Source organism: Gavia stellata, chromosome 14, assembly GCF_030936135.1.
Source record: "Gavia stellata isolate bGavSte3 chromosome 14, bGavSte3.hap2, whole genome shotgun sequence".
Lineage (NCBI taxonomy): Eukaryota > Metazoa > Chordata > Aves > Gaviiformes > Gaviidae > Gavia > Gavia stellata.
In genome coordinates, this window is record NC_082607.1 from 21,944,894 (window position 1) to 21,969,036 (window position 24,143).

The window sequence follows — 24,143 nt, forward strand, 5'->3', positions numbered from 1 at the left end:
CCTGGGTAACCTCTCCTCGGTTTACCAGCACATCAGTTATAATCTGCGACACCAAATTATTAATTTGTCTTGGTTTAAACTGCTCGTGCACGGGTTCTATGCATGCAAGTACAGCAGGGTCAGAATCCCCCAGCCAGCCAGCACGGAGGGAGAAGCTAAGGAGAGCCAGCACCTTAACCAATTACTTTTCTTTCTGCCTGGGACTGAAATTCAAGGAAAAGCATTTGGGCCATGTGCATTTGATCATACATGACCTTTATTGGAGACAGGTGGGGTCATTTATTATACAGAAGTAATATCACACCATTCTCTTCCAATTAATTCCTTTTAGTCTCCTTATAAATCTGTAGCAAAAGTGCACTTTTAACAGTTTTTAATCTATAGTATATATCTTTCAATATTATCTCTCAGTCAGGTATTTTATTTGTAAAAATGTATCGCCAGATATACAAAATACATGTCTAATGTACTACATTAATTTTTGTATTTACTGTTTAGATTATTTTTAACTCAGTGCTCTTTTTTTTTTTCATTTTTTGCAAGACTTAGTGATGACAGGCTTCTGGTAGCGCCACCACGAGAGGACTCACAGCTTGTGTGTGAACACGGGGAGAAGACTCTTAGCCAGGAACAATTTTCACACAATAGAAACAAGATGACAAGAACGTTTGCTTGAATATGTCTCTTAAAATGACAGTACTCTGTATAATAAAAAAGAATTAAAAAACCCAATGTCCATATTTTATCTTCTGGAAGAGGAGATGTGCCAGGAGAATGGAACCTGTACCCAGTTGGAATACAATGGCAATGATCACTTTGCATTTTGAAGACAGGAGTTAATCGCTAACATTACATTTCTGGTCATGATAAGAAGAAACAGATACATACAGCCACCACAAGAAACTGTTTGTGAAATGCTGTTTTCCTGAGGACAATATTTTGGTAAAATATTTTATATATCCTGTACAAGCCACAGAATTGCATAAGTTACATGTCCTCAAAAACAACAATCACTGGTGTACACCATGAATGGCTGTGCTGGGAACAACCACACAGAGGACAGCTCTTGTGTTACCTAACAAGATGAAGAAAGGAAAATACTCATTTCCACTGGTAGTTTAGAGCCAGCTGCGACAAGCTTTGGCACGGCAACAGGACTTTTCGAAAAGAAAATTACAGAAGATTTTCTGAGATTTCTTACAAACTTCCTTAAGTCTTTTCTTTCTAGTTATCCTTGAGATTATAATATATACACACGTAACGGATAATTACTTAATTTCAGTCTTCAAAAGACTAACAATTTCCCCTGTTAAGCAAGGCCTATAGAGGTAAAACAATCAGAAGCATTTTTCGGGGGGTGTTATGATTCCCAGATCGATGCAAACATTACCAGCAGATGATGAGGAACACTTAGCAAGGTAATGTCTGGGGTGGTTGGTGTGTTTTCCTTCTTACTTGTTCATTATCTTGAAGACTAAGAACAACTGGATTAGTTACATAAACAATGCTTCCCTTGGTTAACCCTTCACAATTAGTGCTGTTTCTGTGTATTAGCATAGATTCAAAATGCTAGTTGCATCAGTTTATCATGTATTGAATGAAATGTTGAACAGATCCTGTTTCAGAATGAGGGCACTTTTGGTTTACGCAACAGCTGTAACTTCAACCTTTCTACAGCAACTGGTTGCCAGACATATTCTTCAGAAGGTAACTGCTTTTCTGCTCCCCCTAAATCTGCAGCAACGTGGCTTTGAGTCAAAACTTCTGCTTCAAAAGAAAAAACACACAATAGACTAGGCTGAATGTGGACAACGTTCTACACCTTCTGCAGAAGAAACAGAACAGTAAAAATAAAACTATAAAAAGAAGCAGCGCTGTTAGTGTTATCTAAAACCAAGATAATGCATAATGGGGAAATTTACAATGCTGCAGAGAGAGTTTTTTGTCTGTTTTTTTTTATAAAAATTACAGACTTGACATTTCCAATATGTCTTAGCTTTGTACTGCTTCTCAAGTCTGAGTCACCAAAAATATCCAGCAACCAGCTGCTGTTCATATCCTAAAATATGCCTTCAGCTGACACTGAATATTGAAATCATTCTGCTAAAATACAGAAAAACGATGATGGCAGAAACCAAGGTATAGCCTCAGGCCAACATTAAATGGTAAAAATTCTACAATGCTACTTTTAAATCTCTTCTTCAGTTCATGAACAAATAAGCAGCCAGGTTTCAAGTAGAGGTAACACAGATTTTGGAAGATAGCACGTAAAAAAAAGCCCAGAAAGAAAACTGGAACAAAAGCTCTTCTTGTTACGGCAGTCAGCACTAATCCTCCACGAAATGGCAGGGAGAAACCTTTATCCGCCCCGCTGGATCTGTCCTGGTCCTACAGCAACAATGAGGAACTGCTTCTGCTGTCACAAATATGTTCCATTTGGACATATCTTGATCCCTTTTTTCTTTTATTTGTATTCATGTATCTTTTGTCTTAGTCTCTTGACTGGTAGAAGAGGATATATCCAGATTCTGAGTTTTTGGAAATGTCTGATGTTAACCCATAGAATTCTTCGATGGCCTGGGCATCAATTTTCTGAAAATTAATCAGAGTTATAATTAGCCTCAGTCAAAACACCACCCTAAGAATCCCTTTCCCAGACAAAGCATTATTTTCAGTTCTCGGGGGTGACGCTGGAAAGCCACGCAGTAGCAATACAACAATATTTCAGTGTCATTGAATCCAACCAAATACAACAAAACATTTTTTCCACTTATTACCTTATTCACTATTGAAAAAAAAGGAAATCAAGACAAAATAATAAACCTCTCGGAGAAGGTGCACTCTTAAGCTGGACTATAAACAAAAAGGGATCCATGAAATTGTATCCTTAAAAGAGTACATGTCATTTTTATATTTGCTTTCTCATTCAGACTGGTGTTACCTTTCCTGACTCCAGGTTTGTAATGTCAACAGAAAAAAAAAAAAAAAAAAGCAAGTCACTCATCAGCAAAGAAGATTTTTGTACAGTTGGGAGTACATAAGGACCGTCTTGAGCAGACTTAACATTCAGCTAAAATAACTCCAGATTTTAAAGTTCTTGTGGCCCTCTTATGTAGGGAAGTCCTCCAAGTGCTACTGGTAATTATACCATGAAATCTGTGGATCTCATCTGATTATGATCTTCTGGTCTTATGAGATCTTTCTTTCCTTAGGATTTGCTGGTACAATGCCTACTGGAATATTATCACAAGGTTTGTGTTTTAAGAGAAATAAATTATTTGCCATATTTATAGGATTAAATGGTCTGCTTATATTTGAAGTTGTGAACTATGTGCAGAAAAGCAGGTTTTCATTTTACACTCCAACCAGCAAGGCCTGCAGGGCATTTTTAAAGGGCTTTTAAAGATGCAAGTTCTACAGTCTTGATCCCGCTCCTGAGAACGATTGGCTTCACATTACCGAATTTGATTCTGCAGTCAGCGGAGAGCAAGCACAGAGACCAAAATACTGCAATAAAATACTCCCAATGACTTGTGTTACTCAGCACTCCGCTGTGTTTCAGTATTTTAAAATACCTTTAGGACTCTGGATCCACAGAGATGAGAGGCTGAAGTAGCCTGAATTTTTGTCGTGGAGGACCAAAAGGAGACTAGCCTAAAGTTTCCCTTTATTCCCCAAGGAATAAAGTTGAGGAAGCAAAGGAATGTTCAGAATACAAGAAGCTCTGGCTTGAACACCTGCTTTGATCGTGAGAGGGAGACCAATTTGTGCTTACTTTCTAAAAGAAAAGGGACCATGCTATGACTCCATCAAGGAGCCTCCTCAGCTACAGAATCCCTCTGGCAGTGTGCTAAATCGTTGCTCACTGAACAGGCATGAGCATCACCAGCAAACACAAAAGCATTGGTTTCTCTAAGTGGCACTGCCAAACCACCTGCAAGTTCAGGCCATCCTTTTCCCAGCCTTTTTGAAGCACAAGAAACACAGACATAGTCAGTAAGTTTCCAGAAGATTCATCAACTGCAGAACAGAGCTGCAGAAATTCTCCCTTGAAGAGTTTTGTTAAACACTTTCTGTTTTTTTAAAAAAAAAAATAGGGCGGGGGGGGGAAACCCCGAACAGATGCTTTGTCTTTCTCTCTTCTCCATTCAAGGACTTCAGAGCTGAAATACTGTACTGAGGGCTTTTGCATTTTCACACAATTTATTAACATAATGTCTACTACAAACTGTTAGATACACATTTTAACAGAAAAATAGCAAAAGAACATTCTTCAGCCCTTGTAATATATTTAGCAGACAACTCAAACACGGTTTATTTTAAGTGCCAACTAACTTGCCATGCAATCAAGTTTATTTCCACTACTCATTTTGAATGCAACTCAAACATTTGATATAGATTAATTCATCCTACAGATATTTTTAGTTTTATCACAGCAAAACCGACTTCCTTTTTTAATTCCACTATCCACAGAAAACACAGTGGAACTGGAAGAGGATATATAGACTCTATTCTTCCCATCCTAGTTGACCACATATATTGTGGACAGCGAGGTTTTAGCCAGTTGCAGCTTTACAGTAACAACCAGTTGATGATTTCACAACTGCTTTTAGGATTCTGCAGCCTCACTTGGCATTAAGATGAGTTTTCCTGTTAACCGAGCTTAAATATCCTTTGCTCATTTCCAGACATCTATTCTGGTTCCCCAAACCAAATCCTTTTCCTGCAGACCATTCATAACATTCAACTGAATGTTGCAAATCTCTGAACAAATATTTAAGCGAAGATATACAATCGTTCTCCCCCTTCTCGCAATTTGGAGAACTCCCTGGATGGACACTTTTCCCTCTCTGTTTCAGATAAACATTGTCACTGTGATGTATCACTTAGCTGCTCTAATGACAACATGTCAAATTAGCCAGAGATCATTTAGCCATGTTTCTCAATTAATTTTGCTTGGCGCAGTATCCCATTTGGACTGATTTGCCTCCTGGATTTGATGCAGTTGCTTTTCAGATGCAATGTAGTATGTTTGATTATCATCTATCTTCAATTTAATTGAAAGTTGGCCTTCCAACCAAATCCAAATAGATAAATAAATATGACTTCACCACTTCTGACATTTAGTGGGTAATAAGGATAAACTACTTCCTATTGACAGTTCAGAGCTATTAATTCATATCACTTGCCAAAAATGCAACAAAGCTTTTTAGCTGTATTTAAGGGGAAAAAGCTTTCTCCTGTGTTCTCTTTCAGTTGCAATATCTGTATACAAGTACATGGGCTTTGGATTCATCTTCTGAAGTCCGCTAACACCTGTTTTGTTATGTAGCCAGTACACACCTAGAATGTTAAGTCTCCAAAGCTTAGAAAAAAAAGATTAAAAAAATCATCTTCCATGTTCTTAGAGTCTCTGAAGAGCAGAAGACTCCTGCGGTTAGCCCTAAAACCAGAAACTTAAGCAGAACTCACGCTTTAGGGGATTTGGGGTTTTTTTGCCATTCCGTTTTTGAGGACGACCTCTGTAATGTCATATATAGCAATGTATTTCCTGTGCTGTCACCTTAAGGCCAATCACAAACAGTTTGAAAATAGTACTTGGTCAAGTTCAGAGTAGATTATTTAAATCTCTTTAGGCAGCAGACGGAACTGACAAAGGCAGTTGTGGCTTTACTTCACTTTTTCAGCGCATAGCCTACAGCACTAGTAAGGAACTAATTCTCAAGAGCTGATGACTAAGCAGGAAGAGAGAGAACAGATGAGTAAAACTGCAACTACTTCTTCCAGCAGCCTGTAGCATCAGCAGAGGAAGAGCAGTCGCCACTATCCTGTTCTCCTCGATCACCTAATCGCCAGAAATTCAAGTGAGTTCTAGAAGGTCAAGGAAAGAGAAAGGGTGGTGCTTCCTAGACAGAGGGAGGTGAAATGAAATCTTCATGTTCATCACACACTTAGAAGGCAGGAGCAACTACAATGGCTGGTCAGCGAAGAGATCCTCTGGGATAAATCCAGCAGGAATCCTTATGCTATACTCTTCAAAGCAGGCCAAGGAACAACTGTTCATCAGAAAGGGCCAACGATCTCCAGTGACTCATGTGCAAAAATCTCCTGTGCAATTTTTCATCCCCTCCACCGGCAGGAAAAAACAAAGCCTAAATTTCACAGAAAACAAGCAACATGTGCAAATGCCAGCCAGGGAGAGTCTTTTAGCAGGAAAAGAAATCTTAAACTTCCAGATCCACAGATGGGGTAGAGGTAGTGCTACAGTATGGGGCTACACTGCTAATCCTAATCAAGACACTGAAAACTCAAAGAACCATGGAAAACACAAAAAGTAGAAATTTTAGATCAAAGAGCTTTATTTTTACAGCATTTTAGATAAACCCTGTAAAAGAAGATGAACTTAAAAAAAGCAAGCCATGATTAAAGTTAGAAAAGCAACTTAAAGGAAAAAAAAAAGGCATCCCTCAGGAGAGAGGAACTACATTCTAGCTTACTTGTGACAGCTCCTTGAATTTATTGTCCAATAACAGACAGCGCAGATTTAAAAGCTATGTTTTGGCACATCTATGAAACTGTCAACAGTGTTTGCGGATAAAAAGAAATTCTTTTTTGACCTAAAAGCTAAGATACAACATAAAAGTGACTGATAGAAAACAAATATAGAACAACAAGATGGTGATTTTACATCTACTTTCAAAATGTGAAGTTTATCTCCTGGATGGAAAAGACAGTGAATACTTGCATTTAAAAATACTGAAGTGAACACTATTTCCACTAATTTCCAAAATTAGCTGACACAATTACATGCTTTGGCCATGACAGAAACAGAGGAAAATAACCCTCAAAATATAGTAGAGGGTTAAAGGGAGAAAGGCAACTGTTCATAGTCATACAAGCTATCCAAATCACCAGGAAGTCACCCCTGATGCTCAAAGCTAAGCAATGATTTAAAAAAAAAAAAAAAAATGGAGGTTGTACTACATCATTTTTGTATCAACACAAGCAAGGATTTTGCTGCACCTATTTAGACACTTCGCATCAGACCTTAACCTTGATCACGAGATCTCAGAGGCAAACAGTACAATTCCATCTTTACAAAAAGCAGTTCTACTGTGGTATTTGTTCTACTGTTTGATATTTGCTTAATAATTATGTGAAATACATGGATATATAAATATTTTGGATATTAGTCTTTACAGATATGTTAGGAGAAAAGTTAAAGAAAAATTTGCTTGAGCAGACTGTTTAAACATTATGGCCAATAGCCCAAATATCTTTGTATACCCTCAGGACCTTACTACAGCCTCCCAAAGTCTTTTTTTACAGTTTTTCTACACTTCAATTTGTTGGGGAAAACTGCCTACCAAAAAAAGGTTAGAAGTTCTTAAATGCAGCAATGAAATGCAACTAGCACAAAGCAAGTTAGCAACAAAAAGGAGCCCCAAAGGTGGGCTGAAATAAGAGCATTTCAGATCTTGAATAAGACAATTGTGGTATTTCAGCCTGAACAGGCGCACACCACCCCACGTCTGAGGTGTCAATACAGCCCTCGTGTTGGTTTGCTCTTCTCCATGCTACTTCTATAACAAAGATGCACAAAACCACTGAAGTTTACTTTCGAATCGTCCAGAATTATTCTGTGCACATGTTTTGCTGAAATATTTCCCCAGGTGCAAAAGCTAATCCCAGACATAAAAACAGAGCTGGAGAGTGATGCTGTCTACACTTGTTTTCACCATGTAAAAGTGTACCTACCTCTACAATGTCATCATCAAACAGCAACCAAAAGCCATGGCTCTTCACAATGGTGATATAATGTCCACGATTTGGACCACTGCCAGAAAAAAGGATTGAAGACTTATTACTCTCGTGCCTACAAAGGCAGGACCCCTGCTCTCCCACATGATTCCAGTTATTACTGGCAGAGTTAGACTTCCCGGCTTTTAATGTTGTCTAGTACCACTCATAATATTGTTTAGGTTCTTAGACTTTGCCTAATTGCTTGAATTAAAATTTCTGCCTTTGCTACTTGCAAATACAATACAATCAAAATACACAATTTCATAAATATTTCAGAGAGTCATTCATATATTTCAAAAAACAAAATTAAAAGCCAGTTATTTCAATCACTGTTTTATTGCATTCATCACTGCTGAGTATTTTGACTACTGTTCAAAAATTTTAACAGCTATCTCTCTGAAATATTTTATTTGCACGGGAGATTTTTTTTCATTCTTAGTGCAGTTTAGCCTATGGCTGACTGCAGACAGGCTTTCTGCGACTGCTGTTCCCAATTTTCCGGTGGCAGTTTCCAGTCCGATTCTGTCACCTATATCCTGAATGCTTACCTTGAAGGGATGGGACAACAAAATGACCTAACTCAAAGGGAGCTGGATCCGCAGAGTAAAGGCAGGCAGACTGCCCTGAAAAGGTAGCGGTTTGGGGTAATAAACTATGTGGATGGAAAACTACGAGCTATCAATCTACTAACCTCAAATTCTGAGAACAGCCCAGGGACACAGTGCGGAAAAAAAAAATAATATATATATTCTATACCCCCTCCCCGCCCTGCTTTACTTTTATTTAGGATCTACATAAGGCTTTTAAACAACCTCTACTCTTACCAGCTTTAGGCAAAAGAAAGTACTTCTCTAGTCCTTCCAGAATTATTGATATTTGTGAATAGATTACCCGTCATAGAATGAAACTTCATTTAGAGCAACTAAATGAAAAGTAAAACTACAAGGGCAAAATATTTAAAACAAGTTCTGAGAACTCAAAAAAATTAGAAAATGTAGATTATCTTAAGCCTTTGGTAAGTTCCTAGTAAGAAGGACTTACTAGTCACAGGACTCCTAAGAGCCCCATATAAGACAACAATTTTGAGAAGAAAAAGCAAAGCCTTTTAATACATCTGAATTATTAATGACCGCTGTTAAAACACATAAGTGTAGTTACAGGTATAGCAAATTAAGAATCCACAGAAGAAAATGCATAGGATGAGATCTTAAAATTATAAAAATAAATTAAAAAATAGTACAACTGTACCACAACAGAAATCACCTAGAATTATATGTAGTTTATTGATACTAAATCTATGCAATATTAGTGTGTTGATTATATTGCCTTTCTCCTCACAAAGATGTTTCAAAACATTTGTGTGCTGTAATAACTTCTTACTTTAAAACCCACACTTCCAGAAGGCAGTTACAAATATTGTTTTGCCTTCCACGACTGCTCTTTCCCCTAGAAGTGCCTAAAATTTTTTTCCTCTTTGCTTTTAAAACCAGAATTAAAACCACTACAACTAATAAAGTGAATAAGGCTATTTTAAAAAATCAGCAGTACACTGCTTATTCCACGTGGTGGCACCAGCTTCTAAAAAAAACTTCAATGGTTTAGCAAGTAGCAACGCGAGAACTCTAACTTAATTGTATTTTAGTAAGTGTTTTTCCAAGATTTGTTTTTATTTCATTTAGCTTTCCTGGAAAGTAGGTTTGGAGGTGCAAGGGTTTTTTTGTTATTGTTTTTGGTTTTTTTAAAGACTGCTCTTACTTTGCTACAGCTCAAAGAAACAACTTGTCTGAATTGCTACCATATTTGAAAGCTGATAAAAGAGCAAATCTTGGACCGTGTACTCAGAAAGCAAAATTTAAATCAGTAAAAAAGTAGTAAGAAAAGACCAAAACACTTTTTTTTTTAAATACTTTCAGAGAAGTAGCTCTGACGCTGCTTAGCATGCTCCCATATTGTCAGCCACTGCACTGTTGTAAAATGGCATATAGATGACAGACTCCTTTTAAATCCTAAGAAAAGGCATTTAAGGTCCAGAAAGCACAAACCCAACATACCTGCCACAGTGAACAACTACAGCCACGAGGTCATACATTCTGTCAGGATTTGTAGCGTCTCCTGAAGTGTTAAAGAGCCGGAGCTCCAAGGGAAAGACTACACGGTAGGACAGTTTGGTGTATCGATGCAGCTGGTCCATGTACTTGAACCTTTTTAAGTGCAGAGCTAGAATCATGGGCAACTTTTTCACTCTCATTCTGAACCACAAAAATATGTTAAACAAAGAACAACGTATTAGCAGATCACCTAAAACAAAGCTTTGTTCAAGAACAGTTTCAATATGAAGAAGCTTCTTGAAAGGCGTCTAAAACGTTGAAGATTTTCAAAAGGCTGCTTTTCTCCTGTATATTCCAGCAAAAATAGGCAATATTTGCTCTGAAAGATTAGCTACACAACTGACAACTGAATGCAGGACAACTGTCTATGTTGAAAACATTAATTTTTCATCACATCAATGGGAAGAAAGAGATGGAATATATCTATCTGTATTGCTGCTCTGGCTGTGACCAAGTATGAGTCGAGAAATAAGATTTTTGTATACAGTATTCATAGTGAAAGCAGATGGGATGGTTTTCAGTGGCTTTAAGCTGATTAATGCTAACTGGGGAAAATGTGAATGTCTGGAAGCAGCAGATATAAGCTCTTCTGGAAAGAACACAAAATTAATCTCTTCATTTCTCTCTGATAAGGTTGTCACAAAGTTACTTGGTCTCTCCACTTTTCCTTACTCCCTTCCCCACCAAACACAGACCGAAACAGTCTTATGTTTTCTTTTTACTGAATTCACAAGGTGTATTTTTCCAACAGCTGCCCATTTTAGGAGAACAGTTACATTAGCCTGAATATTTGAACCTTACCTCTTCTGTGCTTCCTGTTTACTGCGGCACTGCTCACAATAGTATTTATATTCACTGCATAGAGTTTCAGTATTACTAAACCCTCTGTGGAAATGAAAGAGAAGTCAGATAAGCAGGGATATTCAGCCAGACCATCCAGTTAAAAGTCACCACTAATAATGCTGAAAAATCCCAAAAGAAATTCCTCTTATTCATATTGCTCATACCTCCCAAACACATTTTAGGTGTATTTGACCCAGTCTTGGGATGTAGCATCAGTGTTCAGCTGGAAAAATCTGGAAATTACACCCTCAAGTATTAACTGCATACTTTCTGGGCAGGAGTCAAACACGATAGGTAATAAACAGCAATACGGTGATTGTGTTTTGTTTCCAGAGGTAGCCACTCCATGTTTTCTTTGGTGGCAGACATTAAACATTAAGCCATTAGCCATTGACTAGCCAAAGTCTGGATTATCTTTCAACTCCTAGCAATTATACATCCATTATCAGCTATTAAAAAGCCAGATGCTATATGCAGTTTGCAGTATCCTAGCAGCTGATAAGCCTTGGATCTAGCAGTCAAATACACGGAGCAAATTTTTATCAGCAAAAAACACCAACCCTGACCACAAACTTCAAGGCCAGACGACTGAAATGCAGTAACAATATTAAAATAAACAAGAATTTATTATGAAACCAAATATACCATGTTTAGTTTTGATAAAACCTGATTATATGATGTAACAAATTAAAATCCCTATAAAAGAAAGTGAAACTCAATCTTACATACCGCTAAGAAATCATCGTACTCATTAACCACTAAAAAACACTAAGAAACTAGCAGCTTCGAAAAGCCACAATAAAGAGAAAATGAACAGCACTCTGAACAGAACGTATTTTACTGTAAGTCAAAGCCTACAACTGTTGCACAAGAGAGCAACTCAGCTAGGCTCTTTCCTTCTGACCAAAGGCAGGTTTTTTTTTCCATTCACAACTATTTTCATTTACCTTAAACAGTGTGTAATTGATGTATTTTGTTCCACATCAACCGATAGATCCAGAAAGTCCTCATCTTTGCTACTAACCTTGAAAAAAATAAGAAGACATATTTCATAACAGTTTAGAACCGGTAGATTTCTTTTAACCATTTCTGGAACAGTGCAATGGCCTCGTTGCAAGTAGAGACCTTAGTGATAAAAATTAAATATACACACACACACAGAGGCCCTTTCTTGAGGTAAGCTAAAACTGAAGAAATATTCTGATGTGTTGTTACAATCCAGAGAGGAATGTTAAAAAAAAAAAAGCCCAAACCCAAAAAAAACCCCAAACCCAAAAACCTTTCTTGCAAAATCTCTCTCCCCCTTGAGACTTCAAGACACATCGCCTTACTTCACTTGCAAAACCAATTTTTTAACCACTCAGAGCTCTCAGAGCTGGAGAAGCTTTAACCATATTCCACTCTGCTTTGTAGACTGATACACCTTTCTTCTGCATTTCAGAGTTTAACAGTAAGTAGTCATAGGAAACGCAGAAACGGGCAGATAGGTTTTCAATTAAATAGGTTAGCAGTCAGGAAAACCATCCTTCCATTTGTGGAACAGTCACATCTAATTTCAAAATTGAGACAGAATCTTATTAATGTAATTTTTAGAGCTTCTATTCACCATATAGCCATAATTTTGGATTTAAAATACCAAAACCAGTCATTCCAATTGTAATCACTTCTCTCTTTTTCTCTCCCCATCTGGGTTTTCATTTTTCTTAGAAATATTGAATCAGACATAGCACACAGCTAACTACAAATTCCTGGTCTGAAGGTGGTGAGGTTGTTCTAATTCTATGCTTTGTGGCACTTCTTTTGCTCTCAAACAGAGTGGCTATGGACCAGCACCTAGAAGCACAGACTTCCAGTTCGAGAAATTCAGTTAAACCCAGAGTTAAATAAATAGCGAGCAACTCTCATGTAGAAACACAACATAAACTATCAATCACTGACACAGGAAATAACACGAAGACAAAAAGGCAGCTTATATCAGCCAGGTGCAGACTGCCTCGATGGAAACAGGGAGGAGGAACAGAAAAAACACTATGCTTTTTCTGAGAAACATACCTTAATGAGTATTGGTTTGAACATAGAGGTGATACAGTCATAAAATAGGCTATGCTCCATATTTTAATAGAGAGAGTGCAATTTCATCTATCCTAATAAATGAAAAAGTGTGCTTAGTATTAGGGAAAATGATCCAGAACCTGTGAAAAATCTAAGAGGTTTTGTTTTGTTTTAAACGTACAGCCTCACAGTTAAGACATCTGGTTTCATTGGTTAGTGTTCCTTGGAAGATTTCATGGACCCACGTCAGATCGGTCTTGTCTCCTTCTTCACTCTCAATGCTGCCATTCTGGAGTTTGCCATTCTGTTTCTCCTGCTTTTTCTCTTCTTGTAGTAAGTCAGCAATAGTGTTAAGTAGGTAGTTTAGGAATTCGTGTGCATCCTGCTGCATATAATTATCAAATAATTCTGGAAAGAAAGAGATCAAGGAGAATGAAAAAATACAGATACTTCATAACATCAAATTACTATGCTTTTAGTAATCAGTGCGCACCCTTCCCCCTTCTCTACCCTGTTATACAATTGTGGGTTACGCTGTTAAGAGTCTTTGAAGAATTGTACTTTGTTGTTCTTGCAACGAATGTTAGGTTACCCTCACCTATTCCTCAGGTTGCAAGAAACAGGCAGATGAAAAATAACTTAAAGGAAACTTAGTTTGGGCATTTCTTGGAACTGAAGAAAACCATGATTGGTTTCTAGGGGGTTTTTTTGTTGATTTTTTTTTTCTTTGGGGAGGGAGAGAAATAAAGAAATTCAGATGTGTTGCCTTCGGCCATTAGTTCATTAAGTCCAGCATAAAGGGGCAAAAATCCCCTACTGTAAGTTTGTTATCTTTTCAAGTTCAAGCAGAGATGATAAATCAACATACAGAACTCCTCCTCACAAAGCAGCCCTGGGAAATAACCACTAATTCTCATTATAAAGAATTTGTCCTGCCACAAATGTAAGAAAGCAGGCTAAGGGTGGTTAAGTCTTCTTGGAAACTTTAATTTTGACCAACTCCGTGAGGTCTGTTTAGCCCATGACAATTTCTAGCAACGACCCAAAGTGTGCTGACTTGCAGCAGACCTCCACAGAACACGATGCCAACGTGGAATAACTGGAGTACCGAGACTTGTGTGCATGCTCTGTACTTGGTCTAAGCAAGTACAGAAACAAAGATATCTAGATAATCCTCTTATGACACAGCACAGCTCTGACATAATCTCTGTTCCTATGCTACAGAGGTGGTGAAATTCACACCACAAACAGGAGTTCAAAAATCTTCCAGAAATCTGTTAAAACTTGACAATTTGGACTCACTTAAAAAGGAAGTTGTGGTTATGTTTTATATGCTTAAATCTCCAATGCTTAAATCTGCATAAGAATTTCATTTATTCATTTACCATTTTCTTTCCTCAATCGGGAAATAAATTTCTTGGGTGGGATGACTCCCACCTTCTTCTTTTGCGTAGCAATACTGTTGAAGAGATCAGAGAGGCATGTCAGGAGGCTTTCCTTCTTTCGAGGCTGCACTTTGTATGCCAAAACTTTTTCCCGAAATGGACGACAAAAATAAAGTGCCTGTAAGACTGAGTTGCAGTAGCAGGTATTGCCGAACTGGTTAAAACAGAACAAAAGGAAAACAAATGTTTTCATATTAGGTCTGTTAAAAAGTAGTAACAGAAAGAGGTTGCTCATTAAGACTGTCACATACTGAAAATGGAAAAGTCGTTTGTCAAGAGTTCATTTATTGGGGAAATACTAGTAGGCATGGTGTAAAAGACTCATCCTTGTACCATCACAGCTGATAACAGCACGAAAAGGAAGAGAAGACGACAGTCACAGTGATCCTGGGCACACAAATAAACCAAAGCAGGAAACCACTGACAAAATAAAAAATCTAATGAAGGGCTCATCACAAAATCAAAACTTCTGGAGACGCAGCACACCACTAATCCTGATCGGGGAGATCCTGCTGATACTGGTGTGGAGGGGTGCCAATGACACAGCAAAACAGAGGGACAAGAAAAGAGAAAAAGGAAGAGGCAGCATCTGTCAGCATCACTGCGTCTCAACTGTATTATAGCAACAGGAGCTCAATGCATGAATTCATGTTAGATCTGCCTGTGTCAGATAAACAAAGTACTTTTTAGAGATAGGTAGCAAGGTATACATTAAGTATTTCCTGTTTATAATGAGATATTATGAGAAGTACATGATGCAGGCAAATTCAAAGAGCAGCTGGTTTACATCTGCCGTATCTGAAGGCAGTGTCATTTCAGAGAAAGGAAGACAGCAATAACAACTTCCAGAGGCAGTGTTCCACATTGCTTAACAAGAAGAAACACTCAGACTACTGAGATATTAGCATATCACCCACAAGAAATACACCATGGTTTTTGGAGTTGTTTCTCTGCAATTTATTGTACAACTGTATTGTACAATGCTGTTGCTTCAAAAAAGTGAAACAAATTCTGTGTTTGCCAGTCCCCAGATATTCTGGTAATGAGATTCCGCATCTCAAGAGCACTGAGAGCAAAATATTTTAACTAAACAAAATGATCGTACAAATCTGACCACAGAACACACACTATTTTGTTAAGTGGTACTCGGAGAATACGGCCACTACTGTTCACCAAAATTTGGTGTGGTTACTGTACCCGAATGATTTCAAATTAATAATCAGTTTGCTGACTGAAACAGAAAATTAACAGTTTAATTCATACAGCTAAACAGGTTACAGCGTTATAGTTACATTAACATTAATTTATACCACATGCAAACAACGCGGAACAACAGTTAAAACTTACTGACATGAGGGAAACAAATATGCAAGCTGAGCAAACATGTGAACTAGGATGGAACCTAACTCATATCCTTGTTAGTGACCTAAGAAAACAAATAAGCATCATGCTAACTATATTTGCATACAAGACAAAATAGGCAAGAGAACCACCAAAAGTTTGATTAAATATTATTGTTTTCAGATAAGGTATTAATACATTTGTCTATAATAATCCCAGAAAATTAAGAGACAGAAGAAACTAGAAATTAGCCGTCTAAAAAAAAAAAATGGAAGGTCATGGTGCATCTTAAGTCAAAAAAGTTTTACAAAACAAGTAAAGAGATTTCAGGACTGTATTCATGGAGAAATCATGTCCAAAAGCATGAAGTCAACTGGTTATACATGTCCTGCTTTGATGCTACCCACACAAAGAGAAATCATTAGAACCAAACTAAATGGAAGAGTTAAAGGACTTAAAGAATTAAAATTCCATCCAAATAGCTTTAAAAATTCCTGACAGTAAGATGCAAGATGCTTTGCAGCAGTCAAAATTATGTGGTGAAAAATTCACTTTATGGCATGCTTAAGGTTTTAAAAATGTCCTTCTAAATAGTATTTCAACTCTCTTTGTTTTCTACCATCTTTACATAAAGTAACGTGGAAGAACTTTTATTCCTGAAATCAGTATCTTGCACGTTAGCATTCTAGGTATTTTACCACATGCCAAGCACTTTACGAAAAGACCATGCGATGCATTTTATCTCACCAATTCTGACTTTTTTCCATGTTAGAACAAAATCCTTCCAACTTAGAGCAATTCAGGGCCTTGGGAAACTTCTGAATATCTCAATTATTGATCTACACTTCTCTGTATTAGAGAGAGTTCTCCACAAATAAACAGCATTACATAGCAGTACCACACTTTCAAACTGCAATCGGTTCGCGTTTAGAAGTACAAAGTAGTCAGATCTTTCCAATCATGACCTTAACTTTGCTAGAAATTTTGCCTGGGGAAAAATAAAAAGAGGGCTCTAACCATTTGTCTTCGACAGAACCCCAAAAAACCAGGTTGACAAAGCAGCTCTCAATGGGCTGATGAATATTTCCAAACCTGGAGCTACATGCACAGATCAAATACACAAATAGTGTATAAAGTCTAATGTGACCTAAACCACAAAGGAAACACAGGTACAAACACGTAGGTTTCAAAATCTTTTTGTCATGGTTTCTCTAGTATAAATATTTTAAATAGATGCCAAAACATAGGGGTTTTTTTGCTTAAAACTGACTGTATTTAGTCAACATTACCTAACTTCATACGAACTTGCAAAATTTTACATTTACAATGTAAAAATAAAGTCTGAAGGCTTATTTTAAGATAGAAGCTTTTTAAAATAAAAACTGAGATGAAATTCTAGAATGAAAACGTTGTTCCATCCCTCTTGCACTTCAGTTCAACATTACACGTAATCTATTTTAACAGGCTGTCCAAAGGAGCAGTCAGACCCTTCTCCCATACACTCTGCAGTGGTTTTAGCAGTAGTTTGACTGTAGGCAAGCTGGTTCAGCTCACTGATCTAAAGAAAAAATAACTATTTAAGAAAAAAAATTGAAGTCTCCATTGTCCACAGGTTCAACACCTGGTTCTATTTACTTGCAGTGCAACCACACATTTAACTAGTATTGATGCTGAAGCTGCGAAACTGCCCTCTTTAAAGTGCTCCAATTACCTTCAAATAATTAAAAACTAGAAATAACTTAGGAAAAAGCTCTGCAGAACAACAGCATGAAAATGATCATCCTAAAGAAATTGGTGGCAAGGAATAAAGCACAACAGTATTAGTCATATTTTGTCCTTCAGAACAGAGAATGGATGTGGTTATAATAATTCTGGTTATTTTTAGAATGCTATTTTTCTCCTTCACACTATTCATCGCTCTGCTATTGCTGTTACAATTGGAGATGCCTTCCATTTTAAGGAATATAACTCAATGTGTTTACATAGTTTGGTGTCTGAGAACACAAACTGCTAGAAACCCACACAGAAGTCAATTAAATGAGTTTCTAACGAGCCGCAACAAACACTTTAGTAGCTACGTTAACCTTATTTGGTGTTGTCAAAAGATAGATCATCTTTCAGTTTTCAACAAAATGTACCTAGATGACCAGTAAACAGAAGCACACTTATGTTTCTAGTGAGTTTTGCCAAAATTGTATTTTCACACCACAAATATGATGCCACAGAACCACTGCTTCTATTAACCAACTTCCTATATTCATTGGTAAAAGATATCACAGGCGCAGCAGCTGCCTTTCTCCTCCAGAAGCACTGGCGAGATCAACGTCAATGCTCCATTCTCTCCGTAGTTAATTTAGGTAGACAATTCTTATTGCCCAACAGATCCCAGTCAAGTCAGATCTATACAAACTGACAGACACAAAAAATACATCTTTTTAGAAGAATTCACTGTCACACAAGGCTGTCAAAAAATAAAAAAAGGAGTATTACTACATGTAAGAAAATTATCAGCCAAGTCAATGTCATTTACCTCCTGGCTATATCCTCGCATAGAACTTCCACCAATCCCACGAGTAATATGTTTTTAGAAAAGTAACACATTTTCATTTTAAAACCTCAAGGCTCCCATACACTGGGAGCTCTGTGTAAAATCAAATCTCTCTTCTCTAGAAGAGCATATGAACAATGTACAGACTTTATTAAGGTCCTTTCACGCTAAATATTAAAATCATATAATTAGAAACGTACCTGAGTAGGAAGGTTTCTCTCAAAGACTTCATAATAAATATACTTATTTTTCTGTATTTAAAGTGGAATTTGTATCTTGGTTAATAACAAGGCATAGCACCATATTGCAGGATGTGGTGTCTATGCAGAGTCCCAATTTAAGTCGGAAGTGCTCACAGATAAAGTTCTAACAGAGAATCCTGTTAAATTCAAAATTAGGATATGAATTAAAAAACAGCATTTCAACCATAAAAAATTCACTTACATTGACCAAGCCAAAATAATGCTCATTCACAGGGAACTGTTCAGGACCAATCTCTTTCTCCAAAGCAGAGGCATTGGCGCCCTACAAAGAAACAGTATGCTTATGTTAGAGAAAAAAAACTTCCTAAAACAAATCCAACAGAATTCATACTACTCCTATAAAAACAAAGAAACTAAGAAAATAAATTACTTCCATTGAGAATTAGCATCTCATGTTTCCTATGTTCTTGAAAATGAAATCAGTATGATGCTTTATTATTATAAAAGGTATCACAGTTTCACTTAAAAACTCAACTTCATCAGCCAGAATTAAAGCTATCAGATCTAACAGAAGGGTTTTTTTGCATTTGAATTTATTTGAAAGTTAAAAACAAGAAATTTGTTCTCACTTAAGACTTCAGGTTAGTCACAGTGACCTAGAAACACCAATTTACATTTAGCCAAGAATGCGTTGTAAAAATAAAGAAACTTGTAACACACAGAGAACTTCTAAATCTAGAGGACAGAAACCATATGGGCTACAAACCCCATGAAAGAAAAAAACGTCTTTTTGTGATGTGGACTGCACAAAAGGTTTGATGTGGCTGTTTATTATTTGCATCTCAAAGAATTCTTGAAAAAAATCTTGCCTTCACTGACACATTAGAAATGCTATAATTTTCTAACTGTATTTCAGGAAAGTACTATGGACAAGTGGAGCATGATTACAAAAAACCAAAAAGACTGGAAAGAAGAATTTTATCAGACATTCCTCAAACTCAGATCACCAATAAGTACTTTGGCTTTGCTACCCTTAATTTAAGGACCATGTATTAAGCTTACAATGCATTTTGATACATCCTTGAGTCTTCAGCAATATAATGAGGCCAGAACTTGCTATTTTAGATACAGCTGAAAAAAAAAAACACTACGCATCCATATGGTCTTACTTGTCACATAGAACAAGAACTAAAACATACCAACAGTTTAGTTTCAATTTTAACTTTGCCCACTTCAAATTCAAAGTGGTTTATGCAGCTCTTTCCATTTTTTTCCCTTTTTTTAAAATCCACCAATGCCTTATAGCTGAGCTCCCATTTGAGATTTGGTACCTTCCCTCATACTGCTCCATCTTGTTCTCTAGCGTTTCTTGCTGATCCTCCAACAGTCCTTAGCTGCATCTGTGCTGTTATCTAAGGAGTTACCATCATTCAATGCAGAATCCAAGCACTTTGGATTCTTCTGGTTTAAATATCTAAGTCACTCCACCTAAAACCTTCTGCAAACAGTAAACAGAAATCCTTCCGCACAGGTGAGCCATCTTAAAACACCTTGGAAAAGCACTAAACAAACAAAAATTACAGTCCAGCAAAATTCAATTCATCTATTTCCCTGAAGCTAGTAAAGTTTTTTTAATTGCTGAGCAAATATTTCAATCATTTCCATTAGCATCCTGCTATTAACATAAACCACAGATAAGTAGAAGCTGTATAGACAGATCCATCTAGGTTGTCTTTAACAAAGAAATAACTAAAAATTTTCCAAGAAACAGGAAAGAAACCAAGAAATAATTTAGTTTAACAGGAGGAATGGAAACTCTGTAGTTGGATCTCCCACATCAGATTTACAGTGAATTACACATATCAAAAAAGACAAAATGAGGAAGGCTCAAAATTGGGTACTATAAAATACACAAAAACATTCACTAGGCGCTGACAGATTTACAAGCAAGACTCTTCACAAGCAGCAATTACACAGAAATTTTTGAGGCATCAGTGCCAGTTCAAGCAGCTCCTCTCATTTGTTTCCCTACATCCATTCCCTGCTTCCAAGTACCTCTTTTTCCCTCCACTCTCTCCCCCCAAAAAACCCAAACCAAACCTAGACATAAGAATAGCCATCTGCAAGGAAGAACTGCCAATACAGCTCTTTCTAAATGCTACTTCAGCTCTTCACTGACATTGTCCTGACCAACACTCTGACTTCGGGCAATAGCATAATAGGAGATTATAACCCACGTGCTATGTAAATGCACAAGAAGAGGTGATGCTGGTCTTGAAACATTTTCAGTCTTGAAATCAGAAATGACTGCTAAGTGAGGTTCCTTTACTCTTACATTCTGCATGTTTTGAGATGAAGGAAGGGGTATGTGTAAAATCTGCAAGCCTGTGAAGTTCAGTTTAAACTTCTCTGAACTGCCTTCTCACCTCCTCCATGATCTCTGTATTAGAGGAACAAACAACTAAAGCAGGTACCACAACTTACAGAACTAGTGAAACTAGACAACCCAAATACTCCAGTCTGTAAAGCAACATATGGAATAAAAATCTGAACAAAGAAACAAAAGCGTAAGAATTGTGATTTTTAACAAAATTATGCTACGAAGAATTTAATAACCCACCATAAACCAGTATTGCGACTCAACTAAACCACCAACCCATATTCCACGTGTATCCACCCATTTAATCTAACAGGTTACATGTGCCTTTTTTTTTTTTTTCCAAGTGCTTCCTTTTATCCACTGCCCAAACTTTGTAAATTTGGGTAGGTAACTGCAGGGGCAGATTAAAAATTAATGTTTCCTTAATAAATTAAATGCTAAAGTTAGTCAATCAGCCACAGAAGCTAAATTAACCTACCATTTAGTTGCAACGTTTCTGAAGTTTCTTGTCAGAGAACATTTTAAATTAGCATACCGAAATCATGAAAACCAAAATAGGACTCAAAGTAATCGTGGGAGGAATCAAAATCACAAACTAGCCATGAGTAGTTCTGACAATGCCAACTTGCAAATTAAATAATAAGTAACATACTGAAGAGGCTCTAGAAAATGCACATGCCTAGCATACCGTGATAAAATAACTACACTGCAAACAGTATAGAGTGATTTATCATGGGAGTCAATGCCCAGGAGAGCTACGCTACACAAGGCAACAAGTGCGTAGGGAAAAAAGCACTTCATGGTGACAGCACAAATTGGCCTTGGTCATGTTTCAGGATGGAAATACATGACACGTTTGTGAGTAAGGCTGCATAACTGGAGTCAACATTCAGCTACTCACAATACGTGATCTTTGCAACTGAATTTGCAAATAGCAAATTAACCAACTGGAGACCAAATCTAGTGCAGCATGAACCTTGTCTTGCTGTAATGAAGCCTAATAAGCAGCTTTGTTTTCAGACTGATAGGTGTTATACACATTTTCCCACCCCCACTAAAAGATTTTTCCATCTGGATAAATACTTCTGCCTCAGATCACATAAATATTTGCTCATAAGAAACAACACACACTTCATAATTTTGGAAACACAGAAGTCACATTTCTCATCTAGAAACAAAATCTAACCAAAGTGGCAAGTGTCCAAACTATGAAAATTTATATTTGATTATTTGGGAATCAAGAGAGACGCATCTCTTCTGGGGTGCCACAGACAAACCATTCTGTATCTTACAGTACTTTACACATCTAAAACCGTAAGAAAAGCAATACTGTTTTGTTAAACTATGACACACATTGTGGGAGCAATAAAAAATGACAAGGAAAAAAATCACTAATACATACCAATTGAGTTTGTTTGGTGTATAAAAGCTAAGCAAATAATGTACACTAAAATACAGCTAAATATAAAGCTTAATGCATGGGATTAGAATTGACTTCTCATTGCTAGGGCAAGACAAATAAATACATCTGATAAAAACCCCAGAAGTACATCCTTGAGACTTCTAGGAGGTCCAAGGAAATGCTCTCAAGGAACTGCTCTGCTACTCCAGTTCAGGAAGAGATGATAAAACTTTCTGTACACAGCTCTGTGAGCAGGAACAAAAGACAAATTTATACAGTCAACACATAATTACCCGACGAGGAAAACATCCCCCTACTTTACCTAAAGTGGTAATACTGTTTTACTTATATAATTAGACTCTTGGAGAGATGCGGATTTAACATTTCCATATTGGTGGGGGAGGTGACAACTAAAGTTTCAGCAACTTGTAATCAGGATTTGTAATTTTCTAGAAATTACTGTGACTTAAAACGTTGTCTCAGAGGCTGGTTGCACTTTTCAAGAGCTCCCCTATTCTGTTCACACCCCCACTAGCAGAACTGACTTTGAATCTAGAGAGCGAGCAAGCTTAGCTCAGTGGGTTTCCACAGTTCCGGCACTACTAGTCAAATAGAAAAATGGAAAGCTGCCCGGCCCATCTGAACTATCACCATTTTAGCAGTTCAGAACAACAGATAAAGCTAACAATGGCCAAGATGACCCCAACAGACCAACAATAAAGTATTTTCTGTCCTAGCTGCAGTAATTTTACTTTATGCATATCAGCTAATTAAAAAAGGGGCCTATCCAAGAACATTTGTGCTCACTGATTTCCTTAAGAAAAGACAAAGAACACCCTTAAAAACAAATTCCGTATACTGAATTTTGAAGTATCAAACAAAAGCACAGGATATTCTTAATATTCAAGTTTTCCTCCATTTTTCATGCCAACTCAGTGAGGACATCACACCAACATTAGATACCTATGAGATACAGGGAAGATTGGATAAATACTCGTTTTACTCAATCCTAGGAACACCAAAAGGTTTCTAAGGCAGGTTTTGCTGAGTTTGGTAAAGCAAAAAGGGATGGTAAAGTAAAAAGGGATGTGAAAAGACCAGTTTCAAAAACTCTCACCTGAGGTAGCTGTCTAAGCAAGTCATCACAGATGAAGTGATCCCACAGTACAGCTGCAATTTTAACTGAATAACCCATCAAAACCAGAATAGAGACCTATCAAGTCTTCTAACTTGTAAGCTGTGAGTCCTTTTTGTTCAGCAGAAAAGTCTCAAAGATTTACTTGCAGCTCAATACACCATGCAAGTGGAAAAAATAGTAGCAGACTTCTATTTCTTAGGCCAGATTACACTGCTAACTTACTGCATCATCAAAACGAGATAAGAAAGAAGTATGCTTAGGCATTATGGTCTCTTAAAAGCTCTACAAACAGTTTGTGATGATTCCTGCAAAGAAAATTAGTATTTTGCCTGGTCTAGATTTAACTGGTTTCAGAAACTGGAAATGTGTCAATGCCTTCCAGGGACTTAAATACTTCTATGCCCTTAAACTTATTTGAATTTGTAATTATTCCTATCGGCTTATAGATTGCATCACTTACCTGACAAGAAGCGTAAGAAGAAATTATTGTTGGAAGATGAAGAAAAGTTATCGCTTTTCTATCCATTATACATAAGTAGCTTTATGGTAGAAATTATAATAAGGCCCAGAGCTGAAGAGTTGTTCTGAAGCTATCGACGAACAGAAGAACAGCTGGGAGTGATTAGTAACAACTACATAGCTCAGAACATGAACTACGGTCAACTGATGAGAGAAATCCACATGTCCGGCATCCACACGGTTCTTGCTTCAAGTTATAACTTTTTCCCTTTTCAGTTCTATGAATTTTACTAAGTTTCAGTGATATCCTGATCCCCTGCAAAACTTGGCTGAGAATAAGTGGACTATTATTACAGACTAACCAACCTTACCAGTCAATTTTTTTTTATCCTGAACTAACACTTTCACACTTCGAAGGACT

The 24,143-nt window shown here is 37.1% G+C and overlaps 1 protein-coding gene across 2 annotated transcripts in view; it reads right to left on the reverse strand.

Moving 5' to 3' along the window:
* Nucleotides 1-244: 244 nt before the first annotated feature.
* LOC104256742 (ubiquitin carboxyl-terminal hydrolase 12) overlaps nucleotides 245-24,143 on the reverse strand; it is a 32,600-nt gene continuing 8,701 nt past the window's right edge. The window contains exons 2-9 of one of the 2 annotated variants that reach the window (XM_059824273.1): nucleotides 18,585-18,665; nucleotides 14,192-14,405; nucleotides 12,988-13,214; nucleotides 11,702-11,778; nucleotides 10,713-10,796; nucleotides 9,855-10,052; nucleotides 7,759-7,837; nucleotides 245-2,592 (exon numbers count right to left, since the gene is read on the reverse strand). In XM_059824273.1, coding sequence (XP_059680256.1) covers nucleotides 2,491-2,592; nucleotides 7,759-7,837; nucleotides 9,855-10,052; nucleotides 10,713-10,796; nucleotides 11,702-11,778; nucleotides 12,988-13,214; nucleotides 14,192-14,405; nucleotides 18,585-18,665 — 1,062 coding nt within the window. In that variant the 3' untranslated portion in view covers nucleotides 245-2,490. Of the gene's footprint in view, nucleotides 2,593-7,758; nucleotides 7,838-9,854; nucleotides 10,053-10,712; nucleotides 10,797-11,701; nucleotides 11,779-12,987; nucleotides 13,215-14,191; nucleotides 14,406-18,584; nucleotides 18,666-24,143 lie in introns of those variants that run through there. The other variant, XM_059824274.1, reaches the window with a different exon arrangement.